The following is a 22340-nucleotide window of genomic DNA, read 5'->3' on the forward strand; positions in this document are numbered from 1 at the left end:
CAATATAAAGTTGGATCAATCATTCCACATCCATGAATAAGTCTTATTAGGGAAGGAGAGAGAGAATGACCTGGGTAGTCAGTACAGCTTTTTGGTGGAACTGTGACAGAATATTCTTGCATAAGACAAAGATCTTGATAATGAAGAGAGAAGACAAATAGAATTAGAAAATGGTGTACACAGTGTATACATGGCTATCTCTGGTACTCATAGATAGGGAGAACTCAAGTTAAAAACTGAAGATCACCCTTAAAGAGTCCCAAATGGTATCTTATTTCAGAAAGATGGAGGAACTTTAGAAAATTCGATAGAAAGCAAGAGACGCAGGACCACCCGCAAGTGGTCTACTGTAGAGGGAGCCAACACCAAGATTGCAGAGAAAATTCCATGTTGCTAAGAAAACTTTCTCACTGTCCTGGTGCATACCCACCACAATGAAAGCTGGTGGGCCGTGACCAGTAAACTCTTAATGGCCACTTTTAAGTGTATGAAATTTATGGTAAGACTTAAAGCAAACAATAATAAGCCAGCTGTAATACTTAAGTAGAACATCATCGTTAAATATACTAACACAAAAATAATACTCTAAAAAAGAAAAGTTTGATTTACTACTGTATTGGGTTTACGTATTAGTTTGGGTCAGGGTCACATATATTTGGCATAAGAATTTTCAACAGAACTGGTAGATTCATGAGATTGTTTTCTCCCTTATCCCTGGTTTTCCAGACTCTAAATTCTGAGACTTAAAAGGAGTGACAAATTCTAATTGATGGGAAAAATACTAGAAAATATACTGAGAAAATATTCTTTCCATTATTAATTGAAAGAATTAATTCCATATAAAGTTGAAACACTGTCTTTCAGTACCGAACCTACCTCTGTTATAGCTTAATTAGAGCAAGAAACAGGAATGATTATATTTTCTGTGAAATGATAATTTATAAAAATTTAACACCAGCGTTTTTTCATAGTACACATAATAATGGTTACTAAATGAAATTCAAATAGTTTTTAAGAATTCAGTCTTTAAAAGCAACTTAGTTTTCACTTATGGATGTTGATTCTATTAATATATTGTTATACTGTAATACTTGATTGCTGCTAAGTCACTTCAGTCATGTCCGACTCTGTGCGATCCCATAGATGGCAGCCCACAAGGCTCCCCCGTCCCTGGGATTCTCCAGGCAAGAACACTGGAGTGGGTTGCCATGTCCTTCTCCAATGCATGAAAGTGAACAGTGAAAGTGAAGCCACTCAGTCATGTCCGACCCTCAGTGACGCCATGGACTGCAGCCTTCCAGGCTCCTCTGTCCATAGGATTTTCCAGGCAAGAGTACTGGAGTGGGGTGCCATTGCCTTCTCCAAATACTTGATTAAATGAAGTTAATTTTTCTTACAAAGAGACTGGATTATTAAGGAAAGAAGATCAAGATCAACATGCAGCTGAAAAAAGAGTTTGGAAATCTGAGAGGGTGAAGAGGGCTCACCAGGTTGATTGAAGGGACGTTGCATGTTGTAGATATTGAGAAAAGTATATACAAAGGGCAGATGTCTGAAATGAGCATGTTCAGAGCACTGGTAGTGAAGGCATTTTTTCTAGCACAAGGATTTGTTGTTCTGATAGTCGATTATTTTCTGAACACCATTCACTTCATGTAATCCCCTAGAATGCAATCAGAAACTAGCATTCTTTCTCCAAGAGTGCGAGAAAAAAACTGTTATGTTGCAGGCCACACAGCTGCTTTGTTTAAATGCCTTTGTGCTTTATTTATTGTAACAATGGATAATAAAGGTCATAAGAATATATTGGAGCCTCTGAGCTAAAAATAATGTTGCTAAACAGAGGAGAAACGCCACTACTTTTAAACAAAAATCAGACATTGTACTTAGTAATTAGGTTTTATAGCAGCACCTTTTGTAAACAGCATTACCTCCAGAGCTGATTAGTAGCTGCTAAGGGTAGTAACTTTACACATGGACATCACCAGATGGTCAACATCAAAATCAGATTGATTATATTCTTTGCAAAGATGGAGAAGCTCTATACAGTCAGCAAAAACAAGACTGGGAGCTGACTGTGGCTCAGATCATGAACTCCTTATTGCCAAATTTAGACTTAAATTGAAGAAAGTAGGGAAAACTGCTAGACCATTCAGGTATGATCTAAATCAAATCCCTATGATTATACAGTGGAAGTGAGAAATAGATTTAAGGGACTAGATCTGATAGACAGAGTGCCTGAAGAACTATGGACGGAGGTTCATGCAGTTGTACAGGAGACAGGGATCAAGACCGTCCCCATGGAAAAGAAATGCAAAAAAGCAAAATGGCTGTCCGAGGAGGCTTTACAAATAGCTGTGAAAAGAAGAGAAGTGAAAAGCAAAGGAAAAAAGGAAAGATATAAGCATCTGAATTCAGAGTTCCAAAGAATAGCAAGGAGAGATAAGAAAGCCTTCCTCAGCGATCAGTGCAGAGAAATAGAGGAAAAGAACAGAATGGGAAAGACTATAGAGATCTCTTCAAGAAAATTAGAGATACCAAGGGAACATTTCATGCAAAGATGGGCTTGATAAAGGACAGAAATGGTCTGGACCTAACAGAAGCAGAAGATATTAAGAAGAGGCGGCAAGAATACACAGAAGCACTGTACAAAAAAGAGCTTCACGACCAAGATAATCACGATGGTGTGATCACTCACCTAGAGCCAGACATCCTGGAATGTGAAGTCAAGTGGGCCTTAGAAAGCATCACTACAAACAAAGCTAGTGGAGGTGATGGAATTCCAGTTGAGCTGTTTCAAATCCTGAAAGATGATGCTGTGAAACTGCTCCACTCAATATGCCAGCAAATTTGGAAAACCCAGCAGTGGCCACAGGACTGGAAAAGGTCAGTTTTTATTCCAATCCCAAAGAAAGGCAATGCCAAAGACTGCTCAAACTACCGTACAATTGCACTCATCTCACAAGCTAGTAAAGTAATGCTCAAAATTCTCCAAGCCAGACTTCAGCAATACGTGAACCGTGAACTGCCTGATGTTCAAGCTTGTTTTAGAAAAGGCAGAGGAACCAGAGATCAGATTGCCAACATCCACTGGATAATCGAAAAAGCAAGAGAGTTCCAGAAAAACATCTATTTCTGCTTTATTGACTATGCCAAAGCCTTTGACTGTGTTAATCACAATAAACTGTGGAAAATTCTGAGAGAGATGGAAATACCAGACCACCTGACCTGCCTCTTGAGAAACCTATATGCAGGTCAGGAAGCAACAGTTAAAACTGGACTTGGAACAGACTGGTTCTAAATAGGAAAAGGAGTACGTCAAGGCTGTATATTGTCACCCTGCTTATTTAACTTATAAGCAGAGTACATCATGAGAAATGCTGGGCTGGAAGAAACACAAGCTAGAATCAAGATTGCTGGGAGAAATATCAATAACCTCGAATATGCAGATGACACCACGCTTATGGCACAAAGTGAAGAGGAAGTAAAAAGCCTCTTGATGAAAGTAAAAGAGGAGAGTGAAAAAGTTGGCTTAAAGCTCAACATTCAGAAAACGAAGATCATGGCATCTGGCCCCATCACTTCATGGGAATTAGATGGGGAAACAGTGTCAGACTTTATTTTTTGGGCTCCAAAATCACTGCAGATGGTGATTGCAGCCATGAAATTAAAAGACACTTACTCCTTGGAAGGAAAGTTATGACCAACCTAAATAGCATATTCAAAAGCAGAGATATTACTTTGCCAACAAAGGTCTATCTAGTCAAGGCTATGGTTTTTCCAGTGGTCATGTATAGATGTGAGAGTCAGACTCTGAAGAATGCTGAGCGCCAAAGAATTGATGCTTTTGAGCTGTCGTGTCGGAGAAGACTCTTGAGAGTCCCTTGGACTGCAAGGAGATCCAACCAGTCCATCCTAAAGGAGTTCAGTCCTGGGTGTTCATTGGAAGGACTGATGCTGAAGCTGAAGCTCCAGTATTTGGCCACCTCATGTGAAGAGTTGACTCATTTGAAAAGACCCTGATGCTGGGAGGGATTGTGGATAGGAGGAGAAGGGGACGACAGAGGATGAGGTGGCTGGATGGCATCACCGACTCAATGGACATGATTTTGAGTGAACTCTGGGAGTTGTTGTTGGACAAGGAGTCCTGGCGTGCTCTGATTCATGGGGTCTCAAAGAGTCAGACACGATTGAGCAACTGAACTGAACTGAACTGAAGGGTAGTAAGTTCCTTCTGAAACTCCTGTTTTCCACCAAATTATCAAAGAATTCTCTGCACCAGCACCCTAATGAAACCATCTTCCCAGGTGGGTTTAGAAATGAAGTGGAGTCTGAGCAGTTCATGGCCGCAGTTGTTTCTCTCTGCTATGTGGAATAGCAGCGCTTTACAGTCGAGCAGTAGCTGCTGTTCTGTTGTTGACACAGACTTAAGTAGATAGGTACTAAGGGTTCCATGTGGTAAGACACCATTCCCCCTCCACTGCGAGACTCCGTCAATGGGCTCTTGCTGGTGCTCAGCACTTCCAGTTCATATGCAGAACTAATTCCCAAGGGTCAGACCACGCAAAGCTTTGTCCCCTTCCCTCTCCAGGGATTTGAATCTGGGAGTTGAGTGACTTTCTTTTTCTTCTAGACCTCAAAACTTAGAGTTGATTTTTCTCCTGCTTTCAGGAGGGCTAACCTCTTACCCCACCCTTTCTAGACAATCTGCATATAATAAGGGCCTTAATAGAATGGACCACTCTCAAGAATTTCACAGAGATTTTCAGAATCTCTTTCAGTGAAGAAAAGGTAGAACTTTCCTCTGTACTTGAAGTTAGGAAGCAAACTTGAGTACTGACAATCTTGCAGGAAAAAATAAATTTTAAATTACCCATCTTCCACTCTCTCCAGCCCCTAAATCTCTCCGTAGGTGGTGGTGGGGATTTATAGAATATAAAATGTAAAATTTAGAGTCTTTAAAAACCCTGGCATTCTTTAAGAGTGCAGGTCTCATATTAAAGTAGAATAAATAGTTTATAAGATGGTGAAGAGTATAAGGTTGGTGTGGGGATAGCAGGTAGGAGGACCTTGCCAGGTAGTCAGTCAGAGGCCGAGTCATGAAGGCCGTTGTGTTCTTTGCTAAAGAAATTTGATTAATCTTGTGGTTAGTGAGGAACAACTGAAAGATTTAAAGATTTGTATTTTTAAAAGATCACTTTACAGAGGCAATTTAGTGTGGGTTTGGGGGACAAGGGAGAAGGATCTGGGGAGATAAGCTGGTTTCTGTGTTTTAATTGTCTAGGCAAAAGGTTTGGAGGATCCTAGCTGGAAATGGAGAGGAGATGGACATGAAAAAGTAAGAGAGAGAACCCGTGGGATACAGGAGATGAGGCAAAAAGGAAGATGTCCGAGGATCCTGTTCTTCCTATACTGATTCTGGGTAGATAATCAGTCATTTACCAGGAAGGAGATAGAGGGGATTTGGGGGAAATAATGAATTTAGTTCTAGACATGTTGGATTCATTTTTAGTTTATTTTAAATAATCATAGGTTAAAACTTTGCCATAGACTCTGGTAGGAAAATAAGTATATATATTTAAAATAGAGAGGCAACCTGCAAAGAAAACTTTGAGTGTTTTTCCATCTGAAGTTGTACACTAAATTGTTTATTTTTGTATTTGTGCTTAATACCCCAAAGTTGTGGGAGTCAGCGAAGCTTATGAGGATGCTGCCAATTGTCTCTGGTTGTTAACTAACTCCAAGCCTTGTGCGAATTGTAAGTCTCCAATACAGAAGAACGAGGGATGCAATCACATGCAGTGTGCTAAGGTAAGTTAAAGAGGATTGTACTTGCTTTGCGGTTAGAACCTTAATTTGATTGTGAATCCAAAGGACAAATACTGTAAGCATAAAAACCTTGTCTTTCAGAGTGATTCTAGGAGATTGTATTCTACATTCTTTGTTAATTAACGTAAATATTGATTTATATTACTAAATTTTACAATTACAGTGAATGTTAAAAACAAAGGTAAGGGTTCAGTGGTCCTTGTCCAGATCAGAGATGCTGGAGTCCATGATCCTGAGAGAGTTCTGTGTATATGTAAATGTGTAAATGATCAAGTGCTACCTTACATAGAGATGTTACAAAGCCTATTTTGGAGCATACTGCTTAGTCTCAAGGTTCAAATCACGCCCCAAGTGAACCCTTTAAGCCCAAATTTAAATCCTATATAAGAAAAGTGCCCAAAGCAGTGTGCAGACTTTAGGTTTGCTAATACAATCAATTAAATAAGTAACTCATTACTATATTAAAAGTGAAAATATCACTTGGCTAAAAATTAGTAATTACTTTTAAAAGGCTACCCTCCTGACCTAGTTGCACAGAAAGAAACTACTATATTTATTTAGTTATTTTTAAATTTTAGTTTTACCATACATTGACATGAATCCGCCACAGGTGTACATGAGTTCCCAATCCTGAACCCACCTCCCACCCCACTACTATATTTAAAACAAATATTCTAGAAGTTAAGAATATTTTATTAATCCATGCCTACTTTCATGACTGTTTTTGTTTAATTGTACTGTCTCAATTTATTTCCTTTTCCTTGGAAATGCCATGTATATAAAAATATTTATTTGAAATTATTGAGAGAAGAACAATATAATTATTCTGACTTAGGATGTGAAAGAAACCCATACAGTTAAGATTTCGATAAAATACATCAATATCTTCTCTAGGTACTTATTGATTTTTTACCTTGAAGCTAATAATCATTATTACTATGACTTCAAAAATCGTGATAGTTGCCAGATGATTTTATATTATAATAAATTAACATGAGTGAATTGTCTTAGTGAGACAGCAGTGATTTCCTCAGAAGAAAAACTTTCTACAGTGTTCTGAATGCTCAGGAGTGCTTGTTAGTTCAGCTGATCAGGCCAAAATCCTTTCATTTATATGCAGTTGTATTTCCAACTTTCATATTGTTTTTTTCTTGGACAGTCTGATACAGACTACATAGATGTGTAAAAGAAAATTTTTTATACAACAAAAGGTTGACCATAAAAAAATCAACAGATGGGGTACTAATAAAAAGACCAAATCCACCGTTACCTTTATTTCAGTCATAGCACTTACTATTTCAGTCATAGCTCTCACCAACAGTAAGTAGTTGATGAATACATATCAAGTAAATAAATATTTTCATGAACTAATTAATCAGGCTTCTGTTATATATTAAAAGGAGCACTTATATTCTGTAAGAATAGCCTTATTTTTGTTGTTGTTGCTCAACATTTTTTAATAGTTGATTTAAAATTATACGTATGTAAATGCATGCCTATTTCTTATGGTCAGTTTCTGTACGTCATCAAACAAAATTTATTTCCAGCAAACTCAGGCCCTGTCCTATCTCATTCCGATAATTTTTTTTTAACTGAAGGATAATTGCTTTACAGAATTTTGTTGTTTTAGTATTTGCATTCAACAGAGGAAACTGATGAGTAATTCTTTCATTCTTATGACATAAAGGAGACATCTAGAAAGTGAAAGTTTTTATGCTTTTAGAGGTGTTTTTTTTTTTTAAACTTTTAAGGTAGAACAAGGAGTCATATGTAATTGAATCCATATTATAACACAATGACTAAATGATAATATGCCTTTATTAATTCTTCAGTGTTTATTATTACTCAATAGATAGTTTTACTATTTGGAATCAAATTGTCAGACATTTTAAAAGAATGACAGATTTGGCAATATAAAAATAGGTTCATTTTTTTAAAAAAACTCAATTCATTTCCCTTTAGATGATTTTTAGGAAACTATTTAAATTTTATATTCTTACACATTTTAAATCACTTGAAATTTGATCTGGCTCTGTGCTGCAACTAAAAAATTAAAAATTATCAAAATTCTATTTTCTTTTTCTTATCATAGAATGTAAAATTTCTTATCATAGAATGTAAAATAATAATAGATAATTTCACTCAACTCTTTCAGATAAATTTGAACTTGGATTTGAAATGGATTGATTTTCTAAGAAAATTTATTAAACTAACCCTAGAAGAAATATCCGAACAAACTCACTCCCCAGACGAGTTTTTTTCAACAATGTTTTCTTTAAAAGCAATAGCCCCTAACAGTTTCACAATAAAATTTTATCAAAACTTAAGGAATAAGTAATTTCAATATGATTTGAACTGTTTCTGGGACAAAAAGGAAAAAGGAAAAACCTGGAAACTTTCAGATTATTATTATAAAATGAGTAGAGCCTTGATATGAGTGCTTGATAAGTATTGAATGTGTGTGTGTGTGCGTGTGCGTGCACACTGAGTCATGTCCAACTCTTTGCAATCCCAAGGACTGTAGCCTGCCAGACTCCTCTGACCATGGGATTTCCCTGGCAAGAATACTGGAGCGGGTTGCCATTTCCTTCTCCAGGAGATCTTCCCAACCCGGGGATCGAACGCACCTCTCTCGAGTCTCCTGCATTGGCAGGCAGGTTGTTACCACTAACACCACCTGGAAACCCCATTGAAAGTATAGATCAGTCTTATTTATGAATAACAATGCACGAGTCCTAAATAAGATATTGGAGGAGAAAATACAGATATTAGCGAATATAATCCAGCAGAGTACATTAGGAGAGTAGTTGACCATTGGTTATATCTAAATGAAAAAACATGTTTTTAATTCTTTAAGAAGGTAATTAATCACATGGGGTTTATTTCAGGAATATAAGAATGGTTTGATATTTAAAAAGCTATTACTGTACCTCATGTTAGTAGATACAAGATGAAAAACTATGTAAATTGTTTGTAGATGCTAAAAAAGGATTTAACAAAAACTCAGCAACCATTCTTTATAAGACACACAAAGAAATAGGAATACACAAAATTTTCCTTTTAAGTATGATAAAAATAAATTTACTTTAGTCCAAATATTAGCATGGTATTTAGTGGGGAAACTAGTGGTACTCTCCTAAAATTGAGAACAACATAAAAATGCTCTCATCACAAATATTAACATTGGACCAAGGATACCAGTCAACATAATTCAACAATGAAAAGAAATTGAAGATGTAAAGATTAGAAACGAGGTAGTAAAATTGTCTCTTTTTTTTTTACAGACAGCATAATTGTATACCTAGAAAACCCACAAGAATCAACTGAAAAACTACTGCAAACAATAAAAATTTAATTAACTAGCTGAATACAAAAATAATATGCAGAGAGTAGTAGCCTTCACGTGTTTCAGCAACATCCAGATAGAGTATATGCTGAAAGAAAAGACTTCCTTTATCTAGAAAGAAGCTTAAGAAATGTGTAAGAGTACCTGAAGAAAATGTTAAGACCCCTATCTTTAGGTCTTTAGAAGTGGACAAACAAATGGAAAGCTAACAAAGTTCTTAGATTGCAACAAAAATACCAGCAGGTTTTATTTCTTCATCTAGACAAGTTAATTAAAAAATTCATATGGAGAAACGAAATAAGAGCCAAAAAACTTTGAAAAAGAGCGGTGAGGAGGAACTGCTGCTGCTGCTGCTAAGTCGCTTCAGTCATGTCCGACTCTGTGCGACCCCAGAGACTTCAGCCCACCAGGCTCCCCCGTCCCTGCGATTCTCCAGGCAAGAACACTGGAGTGGGTTGCCATTTCCTTCTCCAGTGTATGAAAGTGAAAAGTGAAAGTGAAGTCTCTCAGTCATGTCCAACTCCTAGCGACCCCATGGAGCTACCAGGCTCCTCCACCCATGGGATTTGCCAAGCAAGAGTACTGAGTGGGTTGCCATGTCCAAATAGTAGGCCACACTATAAAGGCTCAGTAATTAAAACAGCATAGCTCTGGTACATGAGTCTACAGATCAACGAAACAAAGCCCAGGGAAATAGATACATACATGGGGATTTAGTGTTGGTAAAGGAAGCATCACCAACCAGTAGAGAAATGTGGGCTGTGTAATAAATGGTATTGAGACAAGTGGACAGCTGCGTGGAAGAAAGTTTAATTCATAGTGAATACCCAGATAAATTCTGAACAGATCAAAGATGTAAATATTTTTTAAAAATAAGCTGTAAACGTACTGCGAGAAAACATCAATTTCAATTAGGAAGACCTTTCTGACTCAAAATCCATAAGCATTTAAGAGAAAAAAAAGATATATTTTCATACTGGAATGCTCATATTTTTGGCATTGTTTGCAATTACAGTAATTAAAGAATTTTTTTAATGCGAAATAGGTTTTTTGTTAGATGTTCTGATTAAAGACCTTTTAAACTTATTCCCAGTTTCAAAACCAGTTTGTCAAAGTCAACAGAAGTTTTAAAATACCCTGGTAGAGCTTTAGAGACCAAAGTAAGATGACTATGCACGTGAAAAATGAAACATTAGTCAGTATCTGTTTTTGTTATTTGGAAAGAGTATCATATTGATATTTTTAAAGATTTCTTGAGATTACTTAATAATATTATTTATATTTTAATTTATCCTTATAAACAATAATTCTAAACTACCCCCACATCTTTCCATAGTGCAGATAAAGCCTTCAGAGAAGACCTGAAACAGAGGGCTTGTCTTTGAGAAGGTTTGTGTCCCTGGTCACACAGGCAGGATTGTTTAATCTCTTAACTAATTGATTAACTAGGAATTGAAAAGTAGTTTGCATACCAACATGGGGAGATGTTTGCACATATGTTTTCTTTTGCAGTGCAAGTATGACTTTTGCTGGATTTGTCTGGAAGAATGGAAAAAACATAGTTCTTCGACTGGAGGATATTACAGATGTACTCGCTATGAAGTCATTCAGCATGTGGAGGAGCAATCCAAGGAAATGACTGTGGAGGTAGAGAAAACTGTTTAAGCCGAGACCTCTGGCTAAGCCACTTAATACCAGTGGAAGTATTTTGCATTTCTTGTTTTCCTACCTTTATTGTAATGAGGCATCAAATTCAGTACACTTTTAAGTAGCCTTTAATTTAAACAAAATGGCTCTATAAGCCTGAGCTTTTTTTTTTTTAATTTTTTTCTTGTTTATATGGGTAATATCAGAAAACACATATATCCCAGCATAACTCTAAAATGACTTAAAAATAATTTTAACATTATATCAACAATATGATATGTTATTTCATACAATAGGTATCTTAGTCTGCTTGGCTGCCATAACAAAATACCATAGACCAAGTGGCTCAAATGACAAAATGCGTTTTTCACAGTTCTTGAGACTACAGAGTCCAGGGCCAAGGCCTGTGCCGGGTTGGCTTCTGGTGCTGACTCCCCCTGGCTTACGGGTAGCTGTCTGCTTACTGTGTCCTCACAGGGAAGAGGGAGAGCAAGCTCTAGTGTCCCTTCCTCTGCTTGCAAGAGCACTAGCTCCGTTGGATTAGCTCTCCACCCTCATGACCTTGTTCCACCTTTATCGCCTCACAGGGTGATATCACAGGGACTGTTTCCAAATATAGTCACGTTGGGAGTTAGAAATTCAACATAGGATTTGATGGGAGACACATTTTAGTCCATAGCAATAAGCAATATAATAAAACATTGAAGATTTGATGACCATAGGGCTTGAGAGACATATTTACTTCACACTCTGGGAATAGTGGATTCAGTGGTTTGTCACAGAAAATACCAATGCAAGACTTTATTCGGGAAAGCATTTAAAATGTATTGGTTATTATTTTCTCAACAAAGCAAGCAACAAATTTGTATGCATTACTATCTTTTACTAGTAATTTTTTGTGTGGTCCAAAAAAGCCTAGTTTTAATAGCTAATACTTTTGTTTATATTATAAAAGTCATTTGGACTTCTGTTTCTTAGGCTGAAAAAAAACACAAACGATTTCAGGAACTTGACAGATTCATGCACTATTATACAAGATTTAAAAATCATGAACATAGCTATCAGGTATGTCCTGTATCATTTCAGATGTACTGTATAATACTGTTGTGAGTAAGAAAGAAAATGATATGTTTATTTCTATTCCTTTAGTTAGAACAACGCCTTCTTAAAACAGCCAAAGAAAAGATGGAGCAATTGAGCAGAGCTCTCAAAGAAAGTAAGTTATAAGTGATATATATGATAGTTAATATAAAATATCTGTCATGCTTAAGTCACTTCTTTGGTAGGAGATTAAGACCCTTAAAGGAATATATTATCTCCATTAGCTCATTTGGTAGTTTGGAGTTCTTTGAAGTCCAGAGTGCACTTTAGCATTTGAGGCCTCTGATTAGGTTTTCCATCTGGCTTACCTCATCTTCTCCTCAGCACACATCATGGTTTTGCTTACTCTGCACCATTGCTGATGCTCTACAATGTGAGCAAAAGTATATGGACCGAAAAGGCATCCCTGACCTACTCAACAGACCAGGGTTCACGAGCTGTCCAGTTGTATGACTAACTCCCAAAGATTCTTGAGAAATTTAGCAGAATGCCTTATGGAATGGAAGTCAAGTACAGGTTTGGGAGAAAATCATCTCATTGGTAAATAATGGACATTGGAGTCAAAAAGCAAAGTCATGAGATAGCACTTACTTATGGTTCCGAAAATGGAAGTTCAAAAAGAACATTCCTAAAAATGGATTGAATACTAGTTACATAATTTGAATATAATAAATACCTCACAGTGACTATACAGCATACAGGTTCTGGCATGTTTGTTGTAAAAAGTCATATTTTTTAAATTATCATAGCGTAAATATAAAAGGTTTTAAGCCTAAAATGCAATCGATCATCTTTATGTTTTTTTGGTCCATTTTATAAAAGTAGTGAGTACTAACAGCCTTTTCATGAGAATAACTTCCTTACTAAAACAATAACCATAAGCTAAATAGCTTAGAATGGGACAAAAAGCATCAATAGCAGCTTAATCTCCTTGTTAATTACTAGTTCTTAGACCATAGTAATGACATAACTATATCAAGTCAATAGTAAACTCTTGAAGTGTTAATTGTCCACAGTAAAAATGGAAAGAAAAAATCCTCACAGATTCTACAGTATGTTGTCACTCACCGATGTGTCCCTGATGCTTAGAACAGTGCCCCAAACATGTAAATATAAAGTAAATACTTGTAGATTTGAATTGCTGCTTCTGTTCAACCTTTTGGAGGTTCTAGGCAGCATAGTAAGATATAAGAAAGAATCAGAAGAAGACTAAGAAAGGAAGAAATAAAGCTACTCTTCCCCTCTTCCACTCTTTCTCTCCCTGAAGTGTTCCTTTCCTGCTAATGCATTCACTACCCAGTTGTTCCCCACAATGCTATATCTTTTACCTTACAATATCATTTTTGCAGAAGCATAATTTATAATTAAACTCTTTTTTTTTTTTTTAAGAATTTAGCAAGGCATTTATTCTAAATTCTGCTGGGGACAACCTGAGAAACTTAGTAAAGCCTAGAACTTAAAGCTAGATTTGTTTACAAACAGAGTGAGAACAGAATCCAGGATCATTGTATGCATTCCTTTAGGATGCATTCCTGGGCTACTGCAGGGGTGTGTTCCATTTATAAATGAACGCAGGTCACATAAATGCAAAATGTATGAGTTTTACATAGGCTTTTAGTCTGATTCAAGTAAATATTATGATATAGATATAGCTTCTTCAGTTTTCTTCTTGGAGATTTGTCTTTTTTTTCTTTTGAGAAAACTTAGTTGTTTAATTAATTTTATAACAGCGTATTTGCAAAGAAATTTTTTTACTGTGCCTGGTTTACTTTATAGCTGAAGGAGCCTGTCCAGATACCACTTTCATTGAAGATGCAGTTCATGTGCTCTTAAAAACTCGACGCATTCTTAAGTGTTCTTATCCATATGGATTTTTCTTAGAACTTAAAAGCACAAAGAAAGAAATTTTTGAACTCATGCAAGTAAGAAAAACAAGTTTTCTCCTTTCGCAACCGCTTTACAACTAAGTTTTATCTTACTAGAGTGTAATTAACAATTTTGTTTCCATTTTTAGAATGGTTTTTAAATAAAACAAAAGTTACAGTAATAAACTGAAATTTTCTTTATGTTTGAATTTGTCACTATGCAGATTCGAGTGAGCTCTGAGCTAGGCAAGCATTTCCTACTACACTTATTTATTTTAAACTGGTTGAGGTTGAAATCTGGCCTGATAGAATTTTGTCTTCAAAAATGAAACTAACAGCATCACTTACTAGATGAGAAAATTGGTATTTGCCAGTTCATTTTAACAGTGCAACTGAAAGAAAAACTTAGAGTACTTTTAAAAATAAGTAAAACATTTAAGCCAACTGACATGAGTGTAGCCAACCAAGTATATTATACATTCCTCTTTTTTTGAAGTAACCAAACTTTCTCCTCTTGCTACGGATGTTTTTATCATCCGTTTAAACTCCCCTCTACTAATTAATGTTTTATATTTCTTTCAATACTTGATATTCGTATTCTCCATGAAGTCTTCTAGACTTAACCCCGGATCCCAAAGGTTTTGCCTTGCCTCACCTTCCTTCAGCATTTACATAAAGTCTATGCCATGTGGCCTTGGATCTGCATGTACAGTGCTTTGAATTTTACTAGTTCTTTTTCACACAGGCAAGTTTATAAATTTTTTTTATACAGCTGCTGTACTCACTACTACTTTGTAATCCATACCAACTACATTGCTATAAATGCCTGTTGAATGAATGGTGTTTTCCTAAAATTTGCAAAGTAGAAACTTATTAAATTGAAAGTTGTTATGATAGTTGGATTACTTTCTGATTTCAAAAGAGAGTTAGATTTAACCAGATAGACACTGAATTTACTATTGACTTACCCATTTATCCTATAATCTTTTTGTTTGTTTTTTCTTAACATAGACAGACCTAGAAATGGTCACTGAAGACCTTGCCCAAAAAGTCAATAGGCCTTACCTTCGCACACCCCGCCACAAGATCATCAAGGCGGCATGCCTTGTACAGCAGAAAAGGCAAGAGTTCCTGGCGTCTGTGGCTCGGGGAGTTGCTCCTGCAGACTCGCCGGAAGCTCCACGACGCAGGTAAAAAGGATACACACTGTGAACCTCACCCTAGCACCAGCCACAGAGGCAGCAAGTGTATTTTTTGTCCAACTGGGATTCATATTCCTGAAAGTTACTTATACCTGAAATATGGATAGCTTATAAAAGCAAGTGTATTTTTTGTCCAACTAGGATTCATATTCCTGAAAGTTACTTATACCTGAAATATGGATAGCTTATAAAAGTATGTTAACTTCTTTTTGGTGATTTTTTTTTTTCTCCAGTACTATTTCTGTTTTTCTTGTTATTTTTTGTTGGTCATTGTGTAGTTTCTCAGACTAAATTAAGGTAGGTAAATTTCACACTTCAGTGAACTCATAATTCAACAAGTATTCTAATGTGTCATTTTGATAGTCATAGACATCTTATGATGTAGAATTTGGAAGCCTTGCCAACTTGTTATCATCATACTTGTATTTTCTGGTAAAAAGTTGTGAGGAAATTAGAAATCTGATGTTAGTAAAGTTTTGTAAGTGAGCCACATACTCATCCATTAAAGAACAGTTGAGTTTGGTTGTTTTATTTCAGATACTTATACTGGCATTATAAATTGAAGCATATTTTCTTGTTTGTACTAATTATAAGGATTAGAAATTCCTTGGACCCTTATTTTTATATAAACACTTAAAAATAGAAGCAATCATAAAAAATACTCTGGTATAGCATGGTGATTTTTAATTTTCCACCATTTTACATAAACATAAAACAACATAGAATTTGAAAGAAATAATGAAATAATTATTTTAATTATATTCAGTAGTTGGTCTTTGGTTAAGCAAGTTCCAAGCAAAGGAGTTAGAAGTAATGTTCAAAGGACAAGGGTCTGATTATTTGTACTTTGTTGTACTGATAATAAATCAAATGGTGTGTCTAATTTCTTTGTAGCTTTGCTGGTGGAACGTGGGATTGGGAATATTTAGGATTTGCATCACCTGAGGTAATTGTTTTGTGGGGGTTGGGTTGGGTTGGGTTGGGTTGGGTTGGGTTAGTTATAATTTTCCTTAGTGCAGTCCTGCTTATATTTACACCCTCATTTGTTTATTCTTGCCTGGAAAATCCCATGGATGGAGGAACCTGGTAGGCTAAAGTCCATGGGGGTTGCAAAGAGTCAGACACAACTGAGCAACTTCACTTTCCCTTTCACTTTTTCTATTCTCTAAATATCCCTTTGAGGCTGTAAACAATGTTTTTTCTTTCCTTTATTATAACAGTGCCTCAGCAGAGCCTACATTTACCTTCTTATGGTATTGAATTATCATCACATTATTAAATGCATACCCCCTCTTATAATTTTTAATTACTGAATTTTAATTATGGAAGGCCAGCTTTCAGGGTACATTTTTGGAAAATATCTTTAACAGAAATAGGAATTTTATTTATTAGAAATGCATTTCTAATTATAATATTACTTGTTTCAGTCTGAATTTATAAAAAACATAAATACAAAATCTATTTTTTTAAGTTATTGAAACAACAGTTATAATTGATTTATAGTCAGGTGAAAGCTTAACATTAATGTTTTATGCAGAAAGAGTGCTTTGATCATTTCCTCTTTGCTTCTCTTTAAGATTTTCACAATCTTTTCGTTTTCATTGTTGTTCTTTATATCCCATTTTAAAATAAGAGGGTCCATAATACTACAAATAGCAATAAAAACAAGATAAAGTGAAAATCTTAAACACATTTCTATTTTCTGAGATTTAAATTGCCACTGTCACTGTTGAGTCTGATTTTAAATGGTTTTAGCAGTTCTCTCTACTTTGTACTTCATACAACAGTATACCATTCGACGCTTTGATATAACCTTTTAACTTAATTCTTGTTAACTATGAAACCTTTATCATTTATAACCCATATAATATCTGCAACTGAAAGACAATGGAATTTATTATTATTTGTAAATGACTGTGGTTTATTTAAATCAGATACTTTCTCCTTTCAGCTGCTGAGAATACTTGCAATCACCTTGTGGCCTTTTGATAATTGGTAGATATATCCAAAACAGCATTGACTTGAGGAAAAATTTGTGCTTAGAGCTCTGATATGAAAATTTTAAATTCATTTAAATTAAAAAATTTTTTTGATATATTAATGAATTTTCTATTGTAGAACAAATTATGAACTTTTTCTTTACTTAAACCTATATTTAATATTTCTGTGTTATAATTTCAGCTTTGGGGATAGTTTGGAAAATTTCTACCTAAAAGGAGGAATAAATAAGCTTCAGTTATCAAAAACAGAGTACAAAGATTTCAGTATCAAGGTAGAAACACAATAGAGCAAAAATATATTCACAATCAGGTATGCATCATCTTGAGACTTCTGACTGTGGCAGTAACTTAAAGAATTTCAAAATATTTGTCCTTGAATATTGAGAGCCTGCTAATATGATTGACACGATTTCATTGTAGTAAACATAGAGAAGCTTTTTATCTCACTTGTGAACATTTCTAAATAAAAATATTGAGCTCTTGTTCTCCAGGGATTGAAAAAATGTGAAATTATAAATAGTATTTTATTCTTAAGATTAACTTTTTTATTCTTTAAGGTATTTGGCACATTGAGCACCAAGGTTTTATGTAAACATTGCAAATCTAAAGAATTACCATGTAGTATGAAATTTTAAAATTCTTCATGTGTGTGATTATCAAGTATCTACCAAAATTATATCTTTGAAAACTAGCTCTTTGCCTTTATATAGATTATGAAAAAATAATGTTGCCAAACTTCAATAGACTTTTAGGTTGAATTTATATTTTTTGTTAAGGTTAATTACATCTTATTCTTTTTAAGCTAAATTGAATGAGTCATTGACAAGCATCAATATTATTTTGTGCCACTTTAAGGGCTGTGGGACTTCCCTGGTGGCTCAGTTTTAAAGAATCTGCCTGCCAGCGCAAGTGCTCCATGAGACATGGGTTCGATCCCTGGGTTGGGAAGATTCCCTGGAAAAGGAAATGGCAACTCACTCCAGTATTCTGGCTTGGATAATTCCATGGACAGAGGAGCCTGGAGGGCAATAGTCCATAGGATCGCACAGAGTCGGACACAAATGAGCAACTAAAACAACAACAACAAAGGCAGTGGAGCCCAGAGGAGAGAGTGTGATAGAGATGTCTCAGGGACACCAGAACTCAAGGTCTAACCCTATAGTTTAAGGTCAACTTAGGCTGTACCTTCCTTCATTTCTCATCTTTCAAATGTGGATCCTGATAACCCCATGGAAGTTCTGAAAGGATTAAAACATCTGTTTATGTCACTGACAGAGCTGGTGTTCAATAAATGGTGGCTGTTATTATTTACAATAATAAAAAACTCCTGGCACCATTTCCCCCTATAAATCCTAGAACTTCTAAATCTTCTCTGTAGCCATAACACTCTCAAATCATTTGGAGTATTCTGACTAAAGCCTTTCATATGCTTACTTGGAGATCTTAGGAATCCATGGAAGTTTTCAGATAAGTTTACTTTTATGAAAACAATTTTTTAAAAGTCTATTGCATGGTGAGAGAATGCCATTTGATTTTTTTATCAGAATAATTATAACGTTTCTTTTACAGTTGTTTTTCAACTATTTAGTTTTCTTCAATGGAAATATGTATATTCTATGAAATAGTTTATTTAATTCTGAGTAACTTTGTACCATCACCAACTGTACAAAGTAAACAAATTCTTCCTAAAGATAAGTTCCGTTTAGTCACTCAGTTGTGTCCGACTCTTTGCGACCCCATGAACCACAGCACACCAGGCCTCCCGGTCCATCACCAACTCCTGGAGTTTACCCAAATTCATGTCCATTGAGTTGGTGATGCCATCCAGCCATCTCATCCTCTGTCATCCCCTTCTCCTCCTGCCCTCAATCAGGGTCTTTTCAAATGAATCAGGGTCTTTTCAAATGAATCAGCTCTTCGCATCAGGTGACCAAAGTACTGGAGTTTCAGCTTCAACATCAGTCCTTCCAATGAACACCCAGGACTGATCTCCTTTAGGATGGACTGGGTGAATCTCCTTGCAGTCCAAGGGACTCTCAAGAGTCTTCTCCAACACCACAGTTCAAAAGCATCTATTCTTCTGCTCTCAGCTTTCTTTTTAGTCCAACTCTAACATCCATACATGACCACTGGAGAAACCATAGCCTTGACTAGACAGACCTTTGTTGGCAAAGTAATGTCTCTGCTTTTCAATATCCTGTCTAGGTTGGTCATAACTTTCCTTCCAAAGAGTAAGTATCTTTTAATTTCATGGCTGCAGTCACCATCTGCAGTGATTTTGGAGCCAAAAAAAAATAAAGTCAGCCACTGTTTTCACATCTATTTGCCATGAAGTGATGAGACTGGATGCCATGATCTTCGTTTTCTGAAAGTTGAGCTTTAAGCCAACTTTTTCACTCTCCTCTTTCACTTTCATCAAGAGGTTCTTTAGTTCTTCACTTTCTGCCATAAAGGTCATGTCATCTGCATATCTGAGGTTATTGATATTTCTCCTTGCAATCTTGATTCCAGCTGTGCTTCCTCCAGCCCAGCGTTTCTCATGATGTACTCTGCATATAAGTTAAATAAGCAGGGTGACAATATACAGCCTTGACTTACTCCTTTTCCTATTTGGAACCAGTCTGTTGTTCCATGTCCAGTTCTAACTGTTGCTTTCTGACCTGCATACAGGTTTCTCAGGAGGCAGGTCAGGTGGTCTGGTATTCCCATCTCTTTCAGAATTTTCCACAGTTTATTGTGATCCACACAGTCAAAGGCTTTGGCATAGTCAAAGGAAGAGGAACCAGAGATCAAATTGCCAACATCCACTGGATCATCGAAAAAGCAAGAGAATTCCAGAAAAACATCTATTTCTGCTTTATTGACTATGCCAAAGCCTTTAACTGTGTGGATCACAAAGATAAATCTCAAACTGGCATAATATTTTGTTGCCATCTTTGTCTGAGAAATGTGGTAGTACTTGGTGGTTCTGTGAACCATGATGACACAGTCCTCCAGTTTTAGATTATTGGCCTCCAGGAAAAGAGGAAATGATGCCTCAGCTCAGCAGTAAGTTTTAAAGAACCTGGTTAATCTCTCTGGACACTTGTAGTATCTTATGTTCATTTATTTCTAACCTGATAGGATGCCTTCCATTCTTTAATTAGAGTCCAGCTACTTACATAGATAAAGGAGAATTTGACCTGAGTGATATGATATGAAAGTTTTACTGGGATTATAAAACTTACTCTTATTTATTTCTGTTACTTTCACAATATAATCATATTGAATATTCTAGAGTAACTAGATAATCATGAATCATAAACCAAATCATATTTTAGTGTATATCACTCAAAACAGTGATTCTCAAAATTAGCCTTTTTATGCTGGTATCAAGGCTTCTCTGGTGGCTCAGTGGTAAAGAGTCTGCCTGCAGTGAGGGAGACCCAGGTTCGATCCCTGGGTCAGGAAGATCCTCTGGAGAAGAAAATGGCAAACCACTCCAATGGCCTTGCCTAGAAAACCCCATGGATAGAGGAGCCTGGTGGACTGCAGTCCATGAGAATACACAGAGGCACGACTCAGCTACTAACACACACATGCTGGTATCATGTACACTGGTCTGTCTGTCACTAAAATCTGGAAAAGGACATGTGTACCCACATGATAACAAATAGCCCCAGGTTCTGCCTCCGGTGATAGCAAACCCACTTAAAACTGTTATCACAAATGTGAAATAGGCTTGGGGACATTTGCCCACATCTGTGTCTTCCCATATGCTAAACTGAAAACACTTTGCCTTGCCCTGGGCTGTAGATCACCTTACATATGAACTAACACAGGAAGGAAGCCAAGTAGTACCTTATTTTAAAGGTAACCTCATATTCTTTTTAATGGCACCCCACTCCAGTAGTCTTGCCTGGAAAATCCCATGGACGGAGGAGCCTGGTGGGCTGCAGTCCATGGGGTTGTTAGGAGTCAGACATGACTGAGCGACTTCACTTTCACTTTTCACTTTCATGCATTGGAGAAGGAAATGGCAACCCACTCCAGTGTTCTTGCCTGGAGAATCCCAGGGACGGGGGAGCCTGGTGGGCTGCCGTCTCTGGGGTCACACAGAGTCAGACATGACTGAAGCAACTTAGCAGCAGCAGCAGCATATTCTTTTTTGCAGTGAATATGGTTTATAGTCATCCCAAAGAATACCAGATCCCTCAATCTAACAAGTACTTAACTGTGTGTGCTTTTATTTTTCCTTTTTTTTTTTTCTGTTGCATATATCACAGTCCTTTTTTAAAAACCAGACCTCCAGAGAGGGCCTAACTCATATGAGTAAAATTATTTTGGTATTAGTTATAACTTTAGATAACAAGATCCAGACATATGAAATGAGGCTCAGTTATGATCTAGCATTGGAGCTTGCAAGTATTCCCAATTTATTCAGACAGTTACAATGGCTTTGTAAAATTTTTCTTTTCCATTTTACCTTTTCTGTTTTCCTTGGCATGGCAAAACCTGAAGTTTTCTTTTTCTAAACCCAAGTGATTTTATAATATGTGTATAAAATCACACATTTTTTTTCCTGGAAAAAAAGTGTATGGTTGGTTTTATTTGCATTTTAAAATGTGCATGCTCTCCTGTATTTTATAACCTGTGGTTTATGCAGGAATATGCTGAATTTCAGTATCGGAGGAGGCACAGACAACAGCGCCGACGAGGAGATGTGCACAGTCTGCTGAGTAACCCTCCAGAGCCAGACGAGCCAAGTGAAAGCACTTTAGGTGAGTCCTCCAATTCGGTTTGTTGTAATCTCTTATTTCTCTTGCATGTGTTTGTAAAAGTGGCTAATCTAAATGTTGTGAAAGAGTTTGTAATTTAGGTATACAGTCAGCATGCAGGTGCTTCTAATGTCACAGGATGCAGAAAACCAGGGCGATTAAGAACATGGACTGGGGAGTCAGGCAGACCTGAGCTCATGACTCCAGCTCTGCCGCATGTCAGTGTGAAGCTTTAGTCCCTCAACCTCTGCAAGCTTTGGTCTCCTCATTCTAAAGGAGCAAGAACAGTAGTGTTACTTTGTCGGCTTGTTGTGAGCATTAAATGGGGTAGTGTGTGTAAAACCCTTAAATACGAATAGCGCCTAGCGAGCACTTGATAGATTGTAGCTTTTGGTTACCCTTAGTGTGTTCATGAAACATTTTTCTCCTAATCTTAGTTCTCCTATCAACATTTTTTAAATTCCTAGTAGTGAAGATAAATTATCATCCTTTAAATATTAAATTGTTAATTGAAAATCTTCACACTACAGCAGTGTCAGCAGCTCATCTTTAATCAGGATCGACAGGCCTAAAGATTAGCTTTGGGGGCTGTT

At 36.4% G+C, this 22340-nt stretch overlaps 1 protein-coding gene across 2 annotated transcripts in view; it reads left to right on the forward strand.

Moving 5' to 3' along the window:
- The window catches only part of ANKIB1 (ankyrin repeat and IBR domain containing 1), a 158701-nt gene that overhangs the window by 132363 nt on the left and 3998 nt on the right, over positions 1-22340 (forward strand). The window contains exons 11-18 of one of the 2 annotated variants that reach the window (XM_040260264.1): positions 5681-5811; positions 10688-10822; positions 11801-11887; positions 11972-12038; positions 13700-13845; positions 14800-14978; positions 15885-15936; positions 21636-21750. In XM_040260264.1, the coding sequence (XP_040116198.1) occupies positions 5681-5811; positions 10688-10822; positions 11801-11887; positions 11972-12038; positions 13700-13845; positions 14800-14978; positions 15885-15936; positions 21636-21750 (912 nt within the window). The remainder of the gene's footprint in view (positions 1-5680; positions 5812-10687; positions 10823-11800; positions 11888-11971; positions 12039-13699; positions 13846-14799; positions 14979-15884; positions 15937-21635; positions 21751-22340) is intronic. The other variant, XM_040260265.1, reaches the window with a different exon arrangement.

This window comes from Oryx dammah, unplaced genomic scaffold (genome assembly GCF_014754425.2).
Source record: "Oryx dammah isolate SB20612 unplaced genomic scaffold, SCBI_Odam_1.1 HiC_scaffold_18, whole genome shotgun sequence".
Classification (NCBI taxonomy): Eukaryota; Metazoa; Chordata; class Mammalia; order Artiodactyla; family Bovidae; genus Oryx; species Oryx dammah.